The following is a 17,646-nucleotide window of genomic DNA, read 5'->3' on the forward strand; positions in this document are numbered from 1 at the left end:
CCCCAATCCATAAGGCACACTGTACAGAAGGCTGTAATCAGTGAATTGAAAAAGGCTCACTCCTTCCTGTGAAGGGCTTCCTTTTTTTCACAATCCTTAGCACTTAAAAATTTCAGTGAACATATTCTTAACTAAATTATGAACTGTATTTCCCTTAAGGTCAGGGTCTCTTTGGAATATCATAATGCATTGAACAAGAATTAACTACACAGAAGAAAAAAGTCAGGGCACACTCAGTACTAATCTTTATCTGCTCCTCTCTGGTAATACGGTACCCACATAAATGGGTTAGATTAGCCCAGAAGATACTAATCTAGTTTGGGAGCAAAAAGTTTTCCCTTTATTTACCAATTCAAAAAGCTTGAAGATGAGAAACTAGGGGAATATGTTTCTCAGTGAATGATATAAAGCAAAATGCAGTTGCACAGCACGATATCAGTGCCTATCATCAAGATAAAAGGCTGGTGGCAGATTTTTTTTTTTCAGAGAAAAGACCTTTCCTGCTATGTAATTTTACCCTAGATTTAAATTTCAATGAAATTATTGGTTTTAAAAGCAGAAGACCTCGAGAGGCAACACCACAAACACTTCTCTGAATGCACAAACCTTCAGGCTGACTGATATGTAAATGAAAGCAACAATATGTGAATATTGTGATTTTAACAGTAATTGCTAAAGGCATTCTGTAGAGAGCTTCAAAAGAACTGAGAAGTTGTTTGTGTACCACTGATACTTATCACATAGCTTGTCATAACCATAAACTGTGGGACAGTCCAGTCTTTGATTTGATGAATGATCACATAAAATATTATCTAATAATATCTATTAATGGCAATTTTCATTATTTGAGGGTAAGTTCAGCCCTCATACTGTTTAACAGCAATGAGACAATTCATCAGTAGCTGCTTGTAAAACGTGACTGAAAAGACACTGACAAAAGTTAAGCATCTGCCACATCTGAAGTACGACAGTCTGAGGAAGGTACTAGGAGAAGTGACCCTGATTTCCCCAAGAATTGCATTTCAGCATGGGCAGAACTATCTACCTAACAGCTGTGGGATCCAAACAACGTCTGTCTGGTTGTGTTGGATCAATTAAAGCTTATCTATAAACAAGGTGAGGGAATAAACAAATGTATGACTTTGCACAAAAATGTTTATTTTTTGCAGAGTTTCACAGCAGAACAGATCATGAAGTCTACTATCCCAGCTATCATAATTCAATACATCACACCCAGACAAGCCTCTGCTCAACCAGTTATTTGAGTCAAATGAAACTATTTCTGCCCTCAGATTAGAGCACAGAGAGGAGCAGACAGCACCAGTGCAAGAATCTCTGTAATCATAAATGCATTCCCGAAGAAGAGCTTTTTCAGTAGCTTTGAAATGTTGGGTGGGTCCTTTGGCAACAAAGCGCTGTGGAGCTAAGAATGAGCAAAAAGCCAGATTCCAAAAGGGACTGCTTCATGGCATGATCTCATCTGTTTCCCAGCAGACAACCATAACGCAGCCATTTCCTAACTTTTCTAGGCTTGATCCCTTTGGTTAGGCATTTTTAGCATATGTTTATGTAAACAATACGTACAAGCGGGTCTACATTCAAATGCACACATACACATAATACCTACAAGGGATGAACTGCTTGCATCATTACATTTGTACTCTTTCTTTGTATATTTAGCCTCCCATACACCTCATGTTTTACTCTTAACATTCTCAGTCTTGGCAAAGGGCACTTCCACAATATTGGTTTGCATTTGCTTACTGATTCACCAGGCATGCTTTGCCTCCATTTTCTATAGAATGCTCAGACTCCCAGTATCCCTCAAGTGTAATATCCAGCAACACTTCATTTACGGGGAAGGTCTAGGATTTCAGATGAGGTTCATGAAAAATTAGAGCATGACTAAATGCCTGGGGAAATAAGAAGATCACCCAAATGTCAGATAGGACCTGACCTTTAAATGTACTGCTCCAATAATATTTCTCAATAACGAGGTTTCCCACTCCTTCCCTTGAAGGACAGAGACATGAATCAATTATCACTGCAAGACAATCATTAGCTGGCCACAGCACTGCCTTCAAACACTTGAGGAAAAGAGATTGATCTGCAGTGTTCAATGCAAAAGTATTGTTCCTTATAAAGCACCTGCTTATTTCCATTATTTTAGTAAACAAGGAAGGAAAAGGTGTCGATACAGATACTGCAGACTCCAAGAAAGTGGAATTCTATTTTCCACGGCTGCACACGTGTTCATTTCTTCTAGGAACAAGGAAATGCAGCTGGACATATAACTTCTAATGATAATTTCTAATCTCCCTTTGCAGTTAAGTCAGGTGTTGAAAGATCTTAGCACAAAGTATAAAGACCTGAGTGAGTTCCTGATTTAGATGCAAACATGAAAAAAAAAACAACAAAAGAACAACAGAACAAACGTCAAAGGAATTCAGCTTTGTATATTAGAAATAATGAAGAACAAAAAACGTAATGTTTTATCAGGAGAAATATTGTCTGAAAACACATCTCAAAACCAGTCAACAAGTTCTATTATCATTCTTTTCAGAGTGGATTTGAAAGTCTCTCTTACAGGAGAAAACACAATATAAAAACTTCTCATCACTCGTATAAAGTTCAGTCAAGGAGAACACCATGCAAGGTGCTCCTTGTTGCATCTCTTGAGTTCAGAAGTTCTAAGGTCAGGGGACCTTAGGACCCTTGACTACTGGAAGTCCCACTGGTAATGAGATGACCAAAGGCAGATATTTCAAGGCAGAAGATCCAGGAAAAGGGGATTTTCTCAGGAGAAGAAACCAAAATGCAGAACTGTATCCAGTCAATGGTACGTATGGTACCAATGGTACGTACACAGTAGAAACTCCAGCCTACCCTGCCTGCTTTCTCTCAATGTAAAGTGCTATTGTGGAGATACACATTTTGTCTTTCCCTCTGCTTTTATTTCAGAGAAATCAGAAGGTAGAATGGCTAAGTGCCCATTTGGCTCTCAGGAATTTTGTGCACACATCTCTGTACTGCTCTAGAGTTCAAGGATAACTACCGGAAACAGTGCAACTTCTTCATTCTTTTGTTCCTATGTTTACAATGGGAATAATACTAACTAAGAGAACTGATGATGATAAAAGCAGTAAGTTCCATGACCTCACCAAAAACTGTATTACTTAAATGATTTTTTCACGCAGCAAACTCTTATTTGATTTGCAAATGTTTCTTATATCCTCTGCTTTTACAGTGTTTTGTTTTTGTTTTTGTTTAGATTTCAGTACAAATGTGAGAATCCATCTTCACAGAATGAGGCTTTTCTCAGCCAAATATGGCTAGACAGAACCCATTTTGCAGTCCTGATCACAATCCATTTGTGCAGCAGTCAGAGATGATCTCATGGCCTATTTGTAAAACATTAAGGTCCTTATTGAAATCCCAAAGAACGTTAGGCCAGCTAGTTCTGAGCCGCTGCTCTTGTTTATCTTTCTGTAACAAATTAAATTCTGCAAAATTTTGGTGCCATCCAATGTCAACTAAACGAGACTCATTTCAGGTGATTGAAAACAAACGGCAATGTTAATTCAGAAGCAGTAAACCTGAACACGGTATGTGAAATTAATGGAGACAAAGTAAGCAAAGTTCAGTTGGGGAACATAACAGACAGCCTCTTCCTCTCACAGTCCTTTTGATCTGAATTTAACCTAAAATTGTGCCTCTTTTCTCAGGCCTTAGTAAAATGAATTCTACACAATTACCAGATTTCTGCAGAAGCACACAGTCTTCCATCTAACTGTTCAGGTGCCCAGAAGTTTCCAGCAAAGAAGCAGCCTGTGAAACGTCACAAGGGCTTCTACTGATAGCAGTATGGTTAGAGCAAGCAGGTCTTCTCAAAGACAGCTGGAAACCTCTCCCATAAAGATGTAGACTTTGGTATATTGCTTTGAGTTACGGTCTAAAAGTATTGCACAAACAAAAATGTGACTACACTTCTACTGCATCTGACTTTGTTGCCCATGCATACAGCAGCTCAATAGGAGACATGCTGGGCTCAACCTGCTCTCATCTTCTTCATTGCAATCTTTGCGTAATCTGTTCATAGAGCAATTACATAACGAGATAAAATTATAATCTAACCTTCTTTAGGATTATAAATTTGAGATGAGATCAGTACCAGGGTTTTGCATGCTCTTGTTCCCCTGGATATATGAGAAAGAAAATTATAAAATCAAAGGAACCAAAATAGAAATAACAAATCTGAACCAACAAACGGGATAACTTCACAAGTCTGGTGAAGTTGGTAGACAGACATTTTTTAAGTGGGACTGCAGGAGATACTCGTGTTTAAAGTCCAAAGACAGAAGACAGAAAGCAGCTTTATCCACTCAGAAGTAAGCTTTCTGACAGCAGGTATTGTTAGCTGATATAATAAAAAACCCTGTCTGCTTCTCAGATGAGAAATTCAGAAGTGACAGAACTCAGATGCAGCATTTCCCATAACTGATTTTAGCAAGACTGCAAAACAGCCTTGGCCTCTTACTGTTAGTCCCATACTTGCTTCATGCCAGGAGAAAGTTATGAGGTTTTAATAAAAAACATAAGAAATTAACATTCTTCTGATTAAAAAATTATAACCAGCAAGGCAGCCTGCAGTTTTAATCAGTGTTTTAAGTGCTGCGAAAGCAAGGCCATGAATAAACTGCCAGCTAGAAGAACTGGGCACAGTTTTAGTTCATCAGGTTAATATTTGTGTACATGAGAGCGAAAACAGTAATTACTAAGATTAACAGAAATTGATAATGTGTTTGTATCAAATCAATAATCACTATTCTCTGGAATATGAACTCAGTTTTGATATAACTGCTTCCAGTAACATTAAAGTCTAGTGTAACTTTCCAAAGGGACTTGACATTTTTTCTTTGCACTACATTCTGCAAACATATATTGCAAATATATATTGCAAATATATTGCAGAATGTCAGGCTGAAGTCCCAGCACAGAGAGCTCTATCATTCTGTTTATGAATATTATTTTTCATACAAAGCTACAGTGTTCATTTAGATACTTCTAAACAAGCGTGATTTCCCTACCTAGGGTTTTACAGTCAGCAAACTAGGTTTATGAACCATAAAATCCTACACTGAAGGTGCTTAGGAGAGTTAATCAAATGATATGGAGGACGGCAAAAACATATTAAGGCTGGAGGAGAAGGTGGCATACAAAACTCCTTGAAGGGAACCATGACAACAACCATCATCAGGATCAGCAAACTGCAGTACCCAAATTTATTTTACAATAGAGTTGAAGTGCCTTTGTGTTAGGTAATGTACCAGCCAAGTTACATTTAAATCCTACATCAGTTTTAGACTGAGTTTTACTATGAACAATTTATAATTTCTTGTTTCCTTAGTACTCTTCCAAGATATACAGCACAAACAAAGACAGTTGAGTACATTTTACTGATAACAATTTCAGACATCTGCTTTATCAAAGAGTTGGGACAGAGGGCAACAAAGAAACTCAGTTTGACACCAGCAATCCACTACTTCCAATGTTCATCGTTGTTTTACTTCCTATGACCCTTAAATTTGGAAAAAATGCTCATTTAGAATAAATACACTTTTCCAGTCAAACTTCTGCTTGCTTTGGAATAAACAGTTTTAGTACCAGAAGAGTTTGAGATGTGCAGATTCTTTTCTTCCATTTACGTTCAGTAACCAGTGATGAATTTTATGAAATACCATTACAAGGCTGATTGTCATTTTACATAAAATCAATGAATTTGCTCTTATGAATCTGTAATCAGACAAATTACCGGGACCTGACTGAGTAGCATATCTGCATATATATCCTTGGAGCAGATGCATGGAATAACAAGTTACCAGTGATATTTTTGCAACAGCATTTTTTATCTGGTTTTGCTAGTAAACCAAATACTTTGCAATGCTCTAGTGTACCTGGTACTTAGCTGGTAGCACTGTTATACCAGCAATCAATTACACACAACAGTAAAGTCCACATGAGCAGATACAGGTGTCTTTCTGAAATATCTCCTTCACTTCCTCCTGCAGCTGAGTTAAATACGAACTTAAGTGCAATAAATAAAGAAAATAAACACTGACAAATGACAGGAAAGGAGTGGCTCTACTTCTAGGCAAGATTATGCACACAAGTTTTTAATTAGCATAAATATATCAGTTGGAATATTTTTAGCACAGTTTCTCAAGGAAATAAGCATGATTGTTGTGTTAATGAGTGGTTTTCCACCTCTCTTTCACTTCTATCCTTGCTCTGAAGCTGTTGGCCAATAAAGAGGGGAAGATATCCATGATAATAAAAAACTGCAACTTTAGTGAAAGTTAGCAACTGGAAAGAACAGAGGGGTTGGGGTTAAACATTTTCACTATGAAAAGTACTGTGGTATGAACTTAGCAGTAATCCACTCTGTATGACCTGTCCATTTCTTCAATGAGCATCCATGGGGAACAGCACAATGAATGGTGTTGATCTGGATGAGGGGATTGAATGCACCTTCAGTAAGTTTGCAGACAACACCAAATTGGGGGGAAGTGTTGATCTGCCTAAGAGTAGGAAGTCATACAGAGGGATCTGGAGAGACTGGATCAATGGCCTGAGGCCAATGGGATGAAGTACAAGACCAAGGAAATACTTCTCCAAAAGAGTGGCAATGCCTTGGCAAAGGCTGCTCAGGGAAGTGGTGGAATCACCGTGCACGGAGGTGCGTGTAATACTTAGGGACATGGTTTATTGATGCCAGGTGGACAGTTGGTCTAGATGATCTTAGAGATCTTTTCCAACCTTTCTGATCCTATGATCCTATTATTTAAAAGGCAAAATAACTAACACTCATCAGCCACAATACATGCTCATTTTCCCCCTAGTGATTAAGCAGAGAAGGAAGGAGAAGAGACGAATGTATAAAAGGAAGTTGAAGGGATGTAAGAAGAACTAGAGGAAACGAAAGCATGGAGGTAACAGAGAATTTGTGGTTGTTGGGAACAAAGTGGGGAGACAGCAGCAAGGCTGCACAGGCATACATCTCAAGGCAATCTGTCCCAATCCATTCTACTGCTCAAACAACTTGATTTCACCGCTTGACACCCAAGTGTTGTACTGGTTCCACAGGTAACACAGACATACTGTATTCTGGAGCTGACTAACAGAATAAACTTTTTAACCTGGTCTGGGAGTAAGTATCACTGGTATAATGTTTTCTCCAGAAGTGATCCACTATGAATATGGGTGCACTATTTTGCACCCATAAACTATGTTTAAGATAATAAAACTGTGTACGTATAAGTCCTTTAAATATCTAAATCAGCATTATTTAGGATGGTTTTAGAAAACATCATTTTATGTGTTACAAAACTAAAGAATTCTATCTAAATTAGAGTGCTAAAGCTAGTAAGCACAGGTTAATGCTAAATAAACATAAGTAAACACAAAAGCAGTCAATTTACTATATCATCCTTTTGTATCCATTTCAGCTCAGGGTACTGAAAAAGAAACAGTAATACATGATATCATCATTGATTATATGTAAACAACATTTTTTGCCACTTTTTGATTTCAAAGTTGTTATAAATTATTTAAGTTTTTCTAGTAACTGTCAGAAACGAAAATGGAGCCATCCCTATTCTACAGAAAATGAGATAAACTGTAGAGTGACTTTCAGCTGTGTTCTGGAAGAACAATGAAGAGTTAAAAACAGTTGTGCTCCTGAGCAGCATGTAGTCCATGTCCTTTTGATAGTCAAGCAACATGACCAAAGTTACAGTGGAAGTCTGTACAGAAAGTGGAAACTGAAATAAGACATCCTGATTCTTCCTTGTCTGTCTGATGTCATAACAAGCAAAATATTGCACCAGACCAACTGATCATACATTAGAAAATTATAGCAGTAACAAGAGTGTATAATCTTGATACTGGACTTGGACCATATTACACCAGTTCTTGGCTGTGCTACAACATCAAGCAAGTTACCTGTTTTTTTTGCCCTCACTCACTTATCTGAGAAATAACAGAATTTCCCTTTTCTGTCTTGTCCACTTGTGGCCCAATGGTTTTAAGAAAAAGAACATTTCTCATTTTATATTTGCACAAGACCTAAGCACAGTGGGCCTTAGAATCAGATATATTCTTGGATGTTTACTGTGATACAAATAACAACTATGGAGCATTTTTATAGTATTGTTTTTTGGAATGCAGTAGGATATTTTACAATCCTCTTCATATTACAAGTCTAAACCAAAAAAACAATGTATGAAAAGTATGCCAGAAAATCATTAACAACTGATTGAAACAATCTCTCTCCTACCTGCACAGGTGTCTCCAGAGTGTAGATATGTTCCCCACGCACGTTGTAGAACTTGACAAGCGCACTTTTCAACAGAGAACCATTGCCAAGTTCAACTAGTTGACACTGCTTCTCCATCCCTGCTACTGCAAGTAGGTCTCCTTGTGTGCACCACTGTACCACCACATCTGAAATTGCAAAGATAGTTGGCAATAACCTCTTATTAGAAACAACAGGAATCATTTTCCAGATGCACCCAAGTGATTTGAGAATCTGAATTATACTCTTGCAGGTTATGTAAGTATTTAAAACCCTAAATCTTTTCATCAAAATAGCAGCTAATGCGTTGTAAATGCACTTTTGAGAATGCCGCTTCCTTTTCATTTTGTGACCTGCAACAAAATGTGTAACAACTCACTAATCAATCTATTCCCGTGGTAAGTGTAGAATGTAAGTTAGTGGTTGTTCCCAGGTATGTAACCATAGGAATTTAGCAGTGATATTAAAACTAGTGAGGAAGATGAGCATAGCTTTGTGGTAAATAAGTGGAATCACTTTAATGCCCAGATAAATAAACTCACTGAGTAGCAAAGACTGTTCGTCTGGAGAAGCCTACAGTGCAAAAAACCAGCATGTTTAGCAGTGCCTCACATTCTCACTGGCTGTAAATGTAACTTTTCGTATAACTCAAAATCTGTAACATCAAGAATGAAAGACTTTTGTATTTTTCTCCATAAATACATATGGCCTCCATGTCACACATTTTCTTTCGACTTGACTTTTGAAAATTTAATCCTCAACCTAGCAGGAATTTGCCAGAAGCACACAGGGATTGCTTAGTCTCTCATATACGTGGATATGAATATACATATCAGTTACTTCTACAGGCACCTCACAATGAGGAACATCCACAGTTTAATTTGGGGATGCTAATTTCAAATTGTTATATCTTCCAGCTCTTTGTCACACCAAAACAGTATTTTGCGCTCCTGCTTGTGCTTCAGATGCAAATTTGCATGTACAAGGAATATTGAGCTAGTCTTTAAATCTTTTTACTCTTAAACCGGAGGTGAAAGGCAGCTATTTTGTGCTGAGACAAAGTGATGGGAAAGACAAAACTTTTGTGCTCTGGGATGCTCAATCTGCCAAGAACCTTTTGAAGATATTTGTGGGCGAGAAGCTGTCTTCAAATGAAGAAGCAGGAGAGAAATGAGAGTTGGCAAGAAGGATCTCAAAATTGTTTCAAGTTGTCAACTTGTCATTTTCAGGGACTTTTATGTGCAATTTAAAATGGTTTTGTATTTTTTCAACTTTCTGGTATTCCTCATGGGAATTATGCTTCTCATATACCAAGGGAAGGCATGTGTTTCTCAAGATATTTTTTTCACAGCTAGGCACTGCATGCTTCTTTTTTTTTCCTGTTGGTCCTCAGCTCTCTAAGTAATCTACAATGGGATTTAATTAATCTTTTTCAGAGAGTCTGATGATGGGTGTTTCAGAAATCAATGAGGCAGGCAGATCAACTCCATTTGCGTTAACTGGATTAACTAAACAACTACCAAAGTGAAGTAACAATCTCCTTCAGATAAATGTCTCCAAGCAAAACCTGAGTTGATCCCTACACCTAGAGGAAGAGGAGTAACTATTATGTTCAGCAGTTTTCTCTCTCAGTCAAAACTCCTAGAGCAAAGCTGTTGCGAAGGCAGCGAAGAGCTGGATGTCATTCACAGCATCCCCTGGGAACAGTATGGCTTCACAGTATGACACACCACCAATGGAGTCTTCAAAGACTACTGAAACTTGACATAAAACAGCTCAGTTGAGAAATGTGTCTCAGTGCAAGCTCAGAGATCAGAAATCAGATGGAGGATTCACGGTCTGCAAGTGAATTAGTGGATCACAGTCATCTCTCATGGCAGGCATGTTTACAAGCCTTTAACAGAGAGCGCTCTAACAGGTCTGCAACAGGTCTGCAGGTAGCAGTTGCAGCTAACCAGTATATTTAGCAGATGTAGTTCAATGGTTCTGTAAGGATCAGCGCACTGAGAACCACTGAATTAAAAAGCATGAAAAAGAAAACACACAGCTGAACGGTTCAAGAGCTCCACTAGACCTAACAAAACTTCCCAGAGTGTTTAAGCTGCATGAACAGAAGAACTTCCATTAACAAAACTCTCATCTAACAGCAGAAGTTTTTCTGCATCAATTTAATGTGAATCTTTCCAGTAAAATTACAACTATGCAAGCCAGTAGAACAGCAAAAATATTTTGGTATTGCATGAAAGAGTTTTATAGTTGTCTGCTTTAAAAAATTATTTAGTAGCCTACTGCAGCCCATAAAGACAATGCATCTGCTACAGAAACCACAATGCAGTACTTACAGATTTCAGACATGAATTGACTTACAATACTGGAAATCATTCAGTCTTAGCCATGTTCAAAGTGGCTTCTGAGTATGGAGACTGTGCTGGGTGGAGTTGCATATTGTCGCACATGATAACAACCAACAAAATGACAGTTGCTTGTCAACATTTTTAATAAGAAGGTACAGAAAATGTGTATACCCATATAACAACTAAATGTAAAGTATTTTCCATAATGAAACTGTTAGCTTCAAAACAAGACAGAGATATCCCAAGCACCTTTCTTTCATTCTCACATGTTGCCAATCCAGCAAGATGTTGCACATTCTTCTACTGATGTCAATGACAAAGTCCAGTTTACAATCCATAGATATATTTTACTGTAACTTGCTAGAAGAAGGTGATGTAATTAAGGAATCTTTTTCCATTAGTTAAAATCAATGGGGAAAGAGAAACAGGACAAACATCCTCATCAAGATGGAACCCCACAGCACTAAACAAAGAACAAGATGGGTTTGTTTCTCCTGGTTCTAGCAAGAAGCACAGACTAGATGACAACTGAAAACTACTTATCTGATCTAATATAATTTCATAGTGATGCTGGGCACACAACCTGCTGTCTATTACAAGAGCTTCTCTATATTGGTTTCAGTTTCCCAGATGTAAAGTAGCTTTTTTGGCAAAAGAAGTTTTCTGGATCATAGGATTGCCTCAGGAAGCTACTTTTTGCCAGACCACATACTTCTTGGTTTGGGATAGACAGAAGCTATCCCCTACTGGAATGGGATAGAATTCTCCAGTGTGATGTTATATTCCTCTGCATATCTGAACACCCCAAAACTACTGCGGTGCTGTTAGGATAACCTTTCACCAATGATATCATACTGTTACAGAACAGCTAAGGATTTGCTCCAACAGATAAATTTTCTCTTGTTTTGCATCTAATATAAAACTGATTTACCTGTAGAGCTAAAAAAAAAAAAAGAAAGGAGCCTATTTTTAACCGTGTGCTTATGTGTCTTAGTGAATTAAAACTTGTCCGCAGGCAAAATACCATAAATTGCCAGCACTGACACCGCTGGAAAAATAAAGGACTTTTTGGTAAGTAAGATCAGTAAAGATTTCAATGTAAATAAACATTTTACATGGAATACTGATCTTACAAACATTGAAGCATATAATTTAGCAAGATGTACAGTAATAATCAGTGAAATTTTCCTTCTCAGAATAACTTGCCTGTTGGTAAATAACAATCCTAGCAAGTTTCCAAAATTTGGAAGACATGGGAAAGAGCATTCTGATTCTTATCTGATTGCTAAAAGCATGGGAAGAGACATTGTGAATTAAAGATGAACACAATGTTAATGTGAGAGGGCCATTTCACACAAACAAACAAACAAACTTATTAGCACATGCAGCTGAAAAATGGCAAACAGATCAGTTTGCTCTGCAAAGCTGCCATAAAAACATGGTCTAAAAAATTTAAACATTTAAAAAAAAACACAAAACAAGCATTTCTTTTCCACCAGCAGGTGTCAGTGCTGATAACGGCAATACAAGCGGCTGAGCTCTGGCTGCATAAGAGCTGGGTTAGAAGACAGACACAAAAAGGTAACCTACAGATACATAACTCAAAGTACAAGTAAAACAGAGCATAGAACGGGGTGAACGGGGTGAAAAATTTTCCTTTTTACCTTTCAACCCTGAGCGGATGATAGTAGGAGACAAGTCATCATAATTGTTCATTAAACTGATGTCTCCCGACGTGAAGCTGACGGTCAGTAGCGGCTTGGTGTTCTGCACTGGGACTGGATATGTAGCTGGTCCATCTGCAAGCACAAGGTTCTGGAGTGAGCGAAAAGTAAGCAACCAGAAATAATTACATCGAGGCTGAGAGGGACTGTACTTAGGCTTATTCTCATCAGTAGTGGTTCAGAATCTTGAACTACCTGCTTATTTCTGCAATGTCTGTAAGCAAAAGCAAAGCACATACAGCAAGTTAATTTGTCTGCTTCTATGAAGCCACAGTATTTTTTCTCTTCACTTTTTCACTGCAGCACACCCCAAATGATTTACGGATCTTCTGTTAAGTTACCCAAGGATGGTCTTCTACCCTTCTCTACTGTCAACTGCCCAGAGTTGAAAGTCAATGCTTTGGAAAGTTTCCTTGGGTCCCAAGTTGAAAAACAGCATAATAAACACTATCATCATGCTAAAAGCTACTTGTTAGATAAATTTCCTGCTTGGGCAAGTAATGGGGACTCCTCCTGAAGTCACTAGAGACTTTGTAAGATCTTCTAAGAGAACATACTGACCTTTCACAAATTGCTGTATTTTAAATGTTAAGAGCTAGGAAGCAGCATGAAAAACTGTGTGCACAACAGGATTCAACGAGCTCAAAAGTGAAGATGAGATCAAATCAATACTTTACTTTCAAAAGTATTTCTATAAAGCCTCTGTTTCCCTGGGCTTATTTTTCAGCATTCATTGAAATTCACTTGTTCAAATACTTAATGACCAACACTGCCATCTGTAGCATTCACTATTTAACTCCATTTTGTTTACAAGGCTTAAGAGGAGACAGTGTTGAATCCTCTTAAAGTGTTGCTCTCAATGCATGACCAGCACATTCTCAGTCATCAAAAATGGCAAAGACATTTAAGAGTATTATTGCTTCCTGAACCTGCAAAAAGTCAATCAAAAGCACCTCAGAGAATGATGTCTAGTAATTAGCTCTGTGTGTGTATGTAATTTGGTAAAAGAAACTCATTGAACTTGCTGTCCTTCCTACACTTCTGTGTGAGTCAAAGGCTTGTCACCTTTGTGAGGTTTATGCTGCATCTGCTCTAAAGAAAACAAATCATGTTTGGGTAATCATTAAAAGCAGACTTGTAGGCTTGTAATGAGTCCACCCACCCTGATTGACTCAGAAAAAGCTATCACATTTGGATCATTTGAGCTCTCATCTGTGTACTCTGCAATTTCACCATCCTCCAACTGGATTTTAAAGGTATTATAAAAATTCAATGTTATTCCTTGTCTTGCATTAGGAGCTTGCTAGGAAATTTGAAGGTTTGTGGGTTTTTTTTCCTACTAAAGCAATCAATCTCACTCATTACCAAGAGTAGGGCGTTAAAGCCAAAACAAAACTCAGGTCAAAAGATGCTAGCATGTTTTTCAGATGATTACATTCCCTACCAGTATTTGCTAAATATATGTTTATCATACTGATGTGCATATAAGTGATTCTGAAAAAGATATTTTTGGACTGAGTCCAAATGAAAACTAAAACTGCAAGTGTCCCCAGTTCAGTGGTTTGTATCTGAGATGCAGATTCAGAATCATTTCTAGCTATTATGTATTCAAATCTTTATTGTGCAATCATTGTTGCCTTTATCCTTTCGTAGCTTATTCGTAGAATAATCAACAGCATTTACAAAAAGAAGTGATGACTATATCCTACCCCATACTGTATACACATGGTAGCTGATAGGTCTTTGCTATTTATGGTTTCCAAAGAGTTTAAAACCAAAACACTTTGCCCAAGGAGTTTTATACTTAAGGGTCATGATGGATTTCTTCCAGACTCTTAAAAACTGGCAGTGTGTTCAGAAGTACAGGAATTAGTAATTTCAGGCAGCCCCAGTCACCCTCCCTCTACCCCATGTAGTTGCAGGAAATATTTTTATAACCACCCCTGTATGAAATTTATTGAGCTCTTTGTGTCAGTACTATCAAGGATGGAACTACAATGATGAGTATTATCTCTGCTTCACAGGATTTCTTTAAAATTAAAGATGCAGTACCTTCTGCCATGTCTAGTACTGTTATCTTTTCAGACAAACATATATAATATAAAAAATAATGCATTAACTTTTGTGAACTGCCCTCTACCTACTATGGACCATAGCAATATCTCACATGTGCTTATCAGTGACATCTGATGAGCCCCTATCTACTTTTTCCACTTGGCCTCACTTTTCAGTTTTGGGCTGTTACCTCTTGTGCAAATGGAGGCAAAGCAGCATGGCTGAGGTGTGTATTGTGGCATGCCATATTGGCAGAGTTGGGATGCACCCACTCCCTCATAACAGTATTCTGCTCCACCCCCGATTCTACCTCAAGAGCAATGCATCATCTTTTGTCTTCTACCTGCTTGAAACCACAGCCATCCTGCTGTTTCAGTACAACACGACTACTCCCTGGTGTTCACAAGTGCCAGCAAAGTTGAAAGAGAAGGACATGCAAGGAACCTACCCTGTGGTGGGGAATAGTCGTCCGAATCTGTGTCGCTCTCACTGCTGTCTTCCACCAGGAAGCTGGGGTAGTTCCAGGACATGCTGAGGATGCCATCTGACTCATGAAGGAGCACATGGGCCAGCATTCGCCCATGGCAGTCCATGACAATAACCTGACCATCAGCAGTGCCAAACAGAACCTGAAAATAACAAAACAGACCTGAATCCCATCAGAGGTCAGTGACTGGACTGTTCTTTGAATGCATCTTTCAGATAGCTTGCTATGCTGGAAATGAATTGACAGTAAAGCAGACAAGGGTTTTAACTGGTGCCACAACAGGACACTGCAGCCCATCAGAGATGTACACAACAAATGAAGGCAAAGTGGCAAAATCAAATTTGTGCTGATTATCAAGAAGTCACTGCGCTTTGTGTCCCTTATGTGCAGGAGTTAAAGCAGTTTCCACTAACTCAGAGTCAGCTGACATAGCAGGGGGATTGGAAGTGGATGATGATTAAAGTCCCTTCCAACCCAAGCCATTCTACAATTCGATGACATTTATGGGAAGAGTAGCAAACAGTGAGGAAGACTACATGAGACCTTGCTGGAGCTTCTGAGTGAGGTAGCACGGAGAAGGAATGTACAAGACAACTGCCACAGTTGCTTGATTACATATCACAAAAAAAAACAACAAAAAAACCCATGGATGCTTACTTGAGGGCAGATAGGGGATCAAGAAGTGATATGGTCAGTTCCTAAAATCAGTGAGCAAGTTTCACAGTGGGATTCGTTTTGTTTACTTTAGCATGAGCCATTACAGTTTATCTGAACTTGGTCTTCACCACCACTAAAGTGAGTTGGCAGAAGGGCTACCACAGGTTCTACAGTATTCTTGGCTTATACAGAAATTTCTAAAATTAGTGGCAGAAAACATTCCATCGGTTATAACAATATCAAAATGCACAGCTGACAAATATGAGATCCTAGCAGATCAAAAAGCTCACGAGAAACAGCTGAATAGAAGAGGACAGGTTATTCAATTGATGAGCAGAAAGAAGGTGGGAGACTGTCTTCCAAAACTAGCAGCAAAAAGCAAAACAATCACTCATCTGAAAGAAGATTATTACAGCCCAACAGGAAAGCAATACATTATATGCTCAGGAAGGGTAAAGAAGAACTTCCATCCACCATTTCAAACACAAAATGCACAAGGCAAGTTTTTCTTTGTGCTCTTAAACTGTAGCCAATGTGTCTGACTGAAGTCTGACTGGAACGTACAATTTCTTTTTAACGAATATTTTTTGTCTTCAGGTTTTGAATGAGTTAAGATCCTGCATATTTGGTGAATTAAAAAAAAAAAAAAACATCAGAAAATAAGGTTTAATATATCCACCAAATGATAAATGCAATAGCCAAGGCTTCTGCTGCTACCACATAATTCCATGCCAGACAAATATATTTTAAAGTGAGTTTAAAGGGATTCATCAACTTGAAAGCCAGTCAGCATTTAAAAGGAAGCTAAAAGGAAGGTTAAATCTTATACTTGCCATTCAGTCTGCTACGTATTTTTGGTTTTATAATCACACCTTCATATAATGTAATTTCTCAGTTGTCATGTTAAATAACCATACAAACTGAAGGGCCAAACGACTGCATTTTGGAAAGAAAATGTCCAAACCACAGGTTTCCTCATTTCTCTGTGAATGGGCATGTAAATGTAAGATTCTACCAATTATATCCCCAGATCAAGAATTCATCGAGCCTCGTATCTTATCTCTAACAGCGAACAAGTATTTGAGGAAGAGTACAGGATGTACTGAACAAACACTTCACCTGCACACTTAGGCAGCTTCAGACAAAAAGTACTGCTGCTTCTTTCTTTAAAGCCTGCTGATGATTTCACTGTCTAATCTTCACTTCTTAATACTTTAAGAAATATGGGATAATTGTTACTGCTTATTAACATTCTCAGCATTGGTCACAATTTTATAGATATCTATTATTGAATCCCTTAGACATCTGAAGAATCACAGCCTACTTAGTATCTATGTCCCTGTGCAGTTGTTATTCAAAGCCTCAAATTACCCTTCCTGACCTCTGCTACAGTTACTCCACCTTTCTTCCAAGACATGGTGACAGACTTGCAGCATTCAGACTGTACATTTGTATCAGATTGTATCAGATACACCCCATGTACTTTCCTGCTGTTAGTTATTTCAACTGCTTTTAGAACCACAATCAATGCATAAGCACTTTCACTGACTACTTTCTAGCTCTCTACAAAATAAACTTCTCCGAAGCCAAAAACCGTACAAGCTGTCATGCTAGCTTCTTGTACGAGTTTCAACCTTCTCTATAGGCTTTGGATTATTATTTTTTTTTTTAAACAATTTCCTAAAAGTTTTATAATTGCAAAATATCTAGTTAAAGAAGTAAGACTATTTTTTTCCCAAAAATATGAGTATAGCAGTTCTGTCTCCTAAAATTCTGCAGAAATATTTTATAATTGGGTAGAAAAAAATGTTGGGACTCATTACCTGGAGTTCATTCTCAAGCTAATTTTTTTGAGTAGCACTAGCCTTAATACATTTAAAATGACAAAATTCTATGTTAATTTCTAACTCAGACCAGAACAGCTGCATGCAGACATCTTAATTCTTGCACTAAAGATAGCTCTTTAGCCACCAGGAATTATCAGAAGGTACTCCTCATCTCTTTAGCCAGGCTACA

The 17,646-nt window shown here is 38.0% G+C and overlaps 1 protein-coding gene across 8 annotated transcripts in view; it reads right to left on the minus strand.

The window, feature by feature from the left end:
* The window catches only part of TULP4 (TUB like protein 4), a 139,938-nt gene that overhangs the window by 25,547 nt on the left and 96,745 nt on the right, over positions 1-17,646 (minus strand). For all 8 annotated transcript variants that reach the window (XR_008205792.1, XM_052679279.1, XM_052679328.1 and 5 more), the window contains 3 exons: positions 14,935-15,115; positions 12,372-12,506; positions 8,336-8,502 (listed from right to left, as the gene is read on the minus strand). Coding sequence is in view for 7 of the 8 variants with exons in the window: in XM_052679279.1 (XP_052535239.1) it covers positions 8,336-8,502; positions 12,372-12,506; positions 14,935-15,115 (483 nt within the window). In the remaining variant the exon portion in view is untranslated. The remainder of the gene's footprint in view (positions 1-8,335; positions 8,503-12,371; positions 12,507-14,934; positions 15,116-17,646) is intronic.

The sequence above is a fragment of the Tympanuchus pallidicinctus genome, unplaced genomic scaffold (assembly GCF_026119805.1).
Source record: "Tympanuchus pallidicinctus isolate F22 unplaced genomic scaffold, pur_lepc_1.0 scaffold1, whole genome shotgun sequence".
NCBI classification, from domain to species: domain Eukaryota; kingdom Metazoa; phylum Chordata; class Aves; order Galliformes; family Phasianidae; genus Tympanuchus; species Tympanuchus pallidicinctus.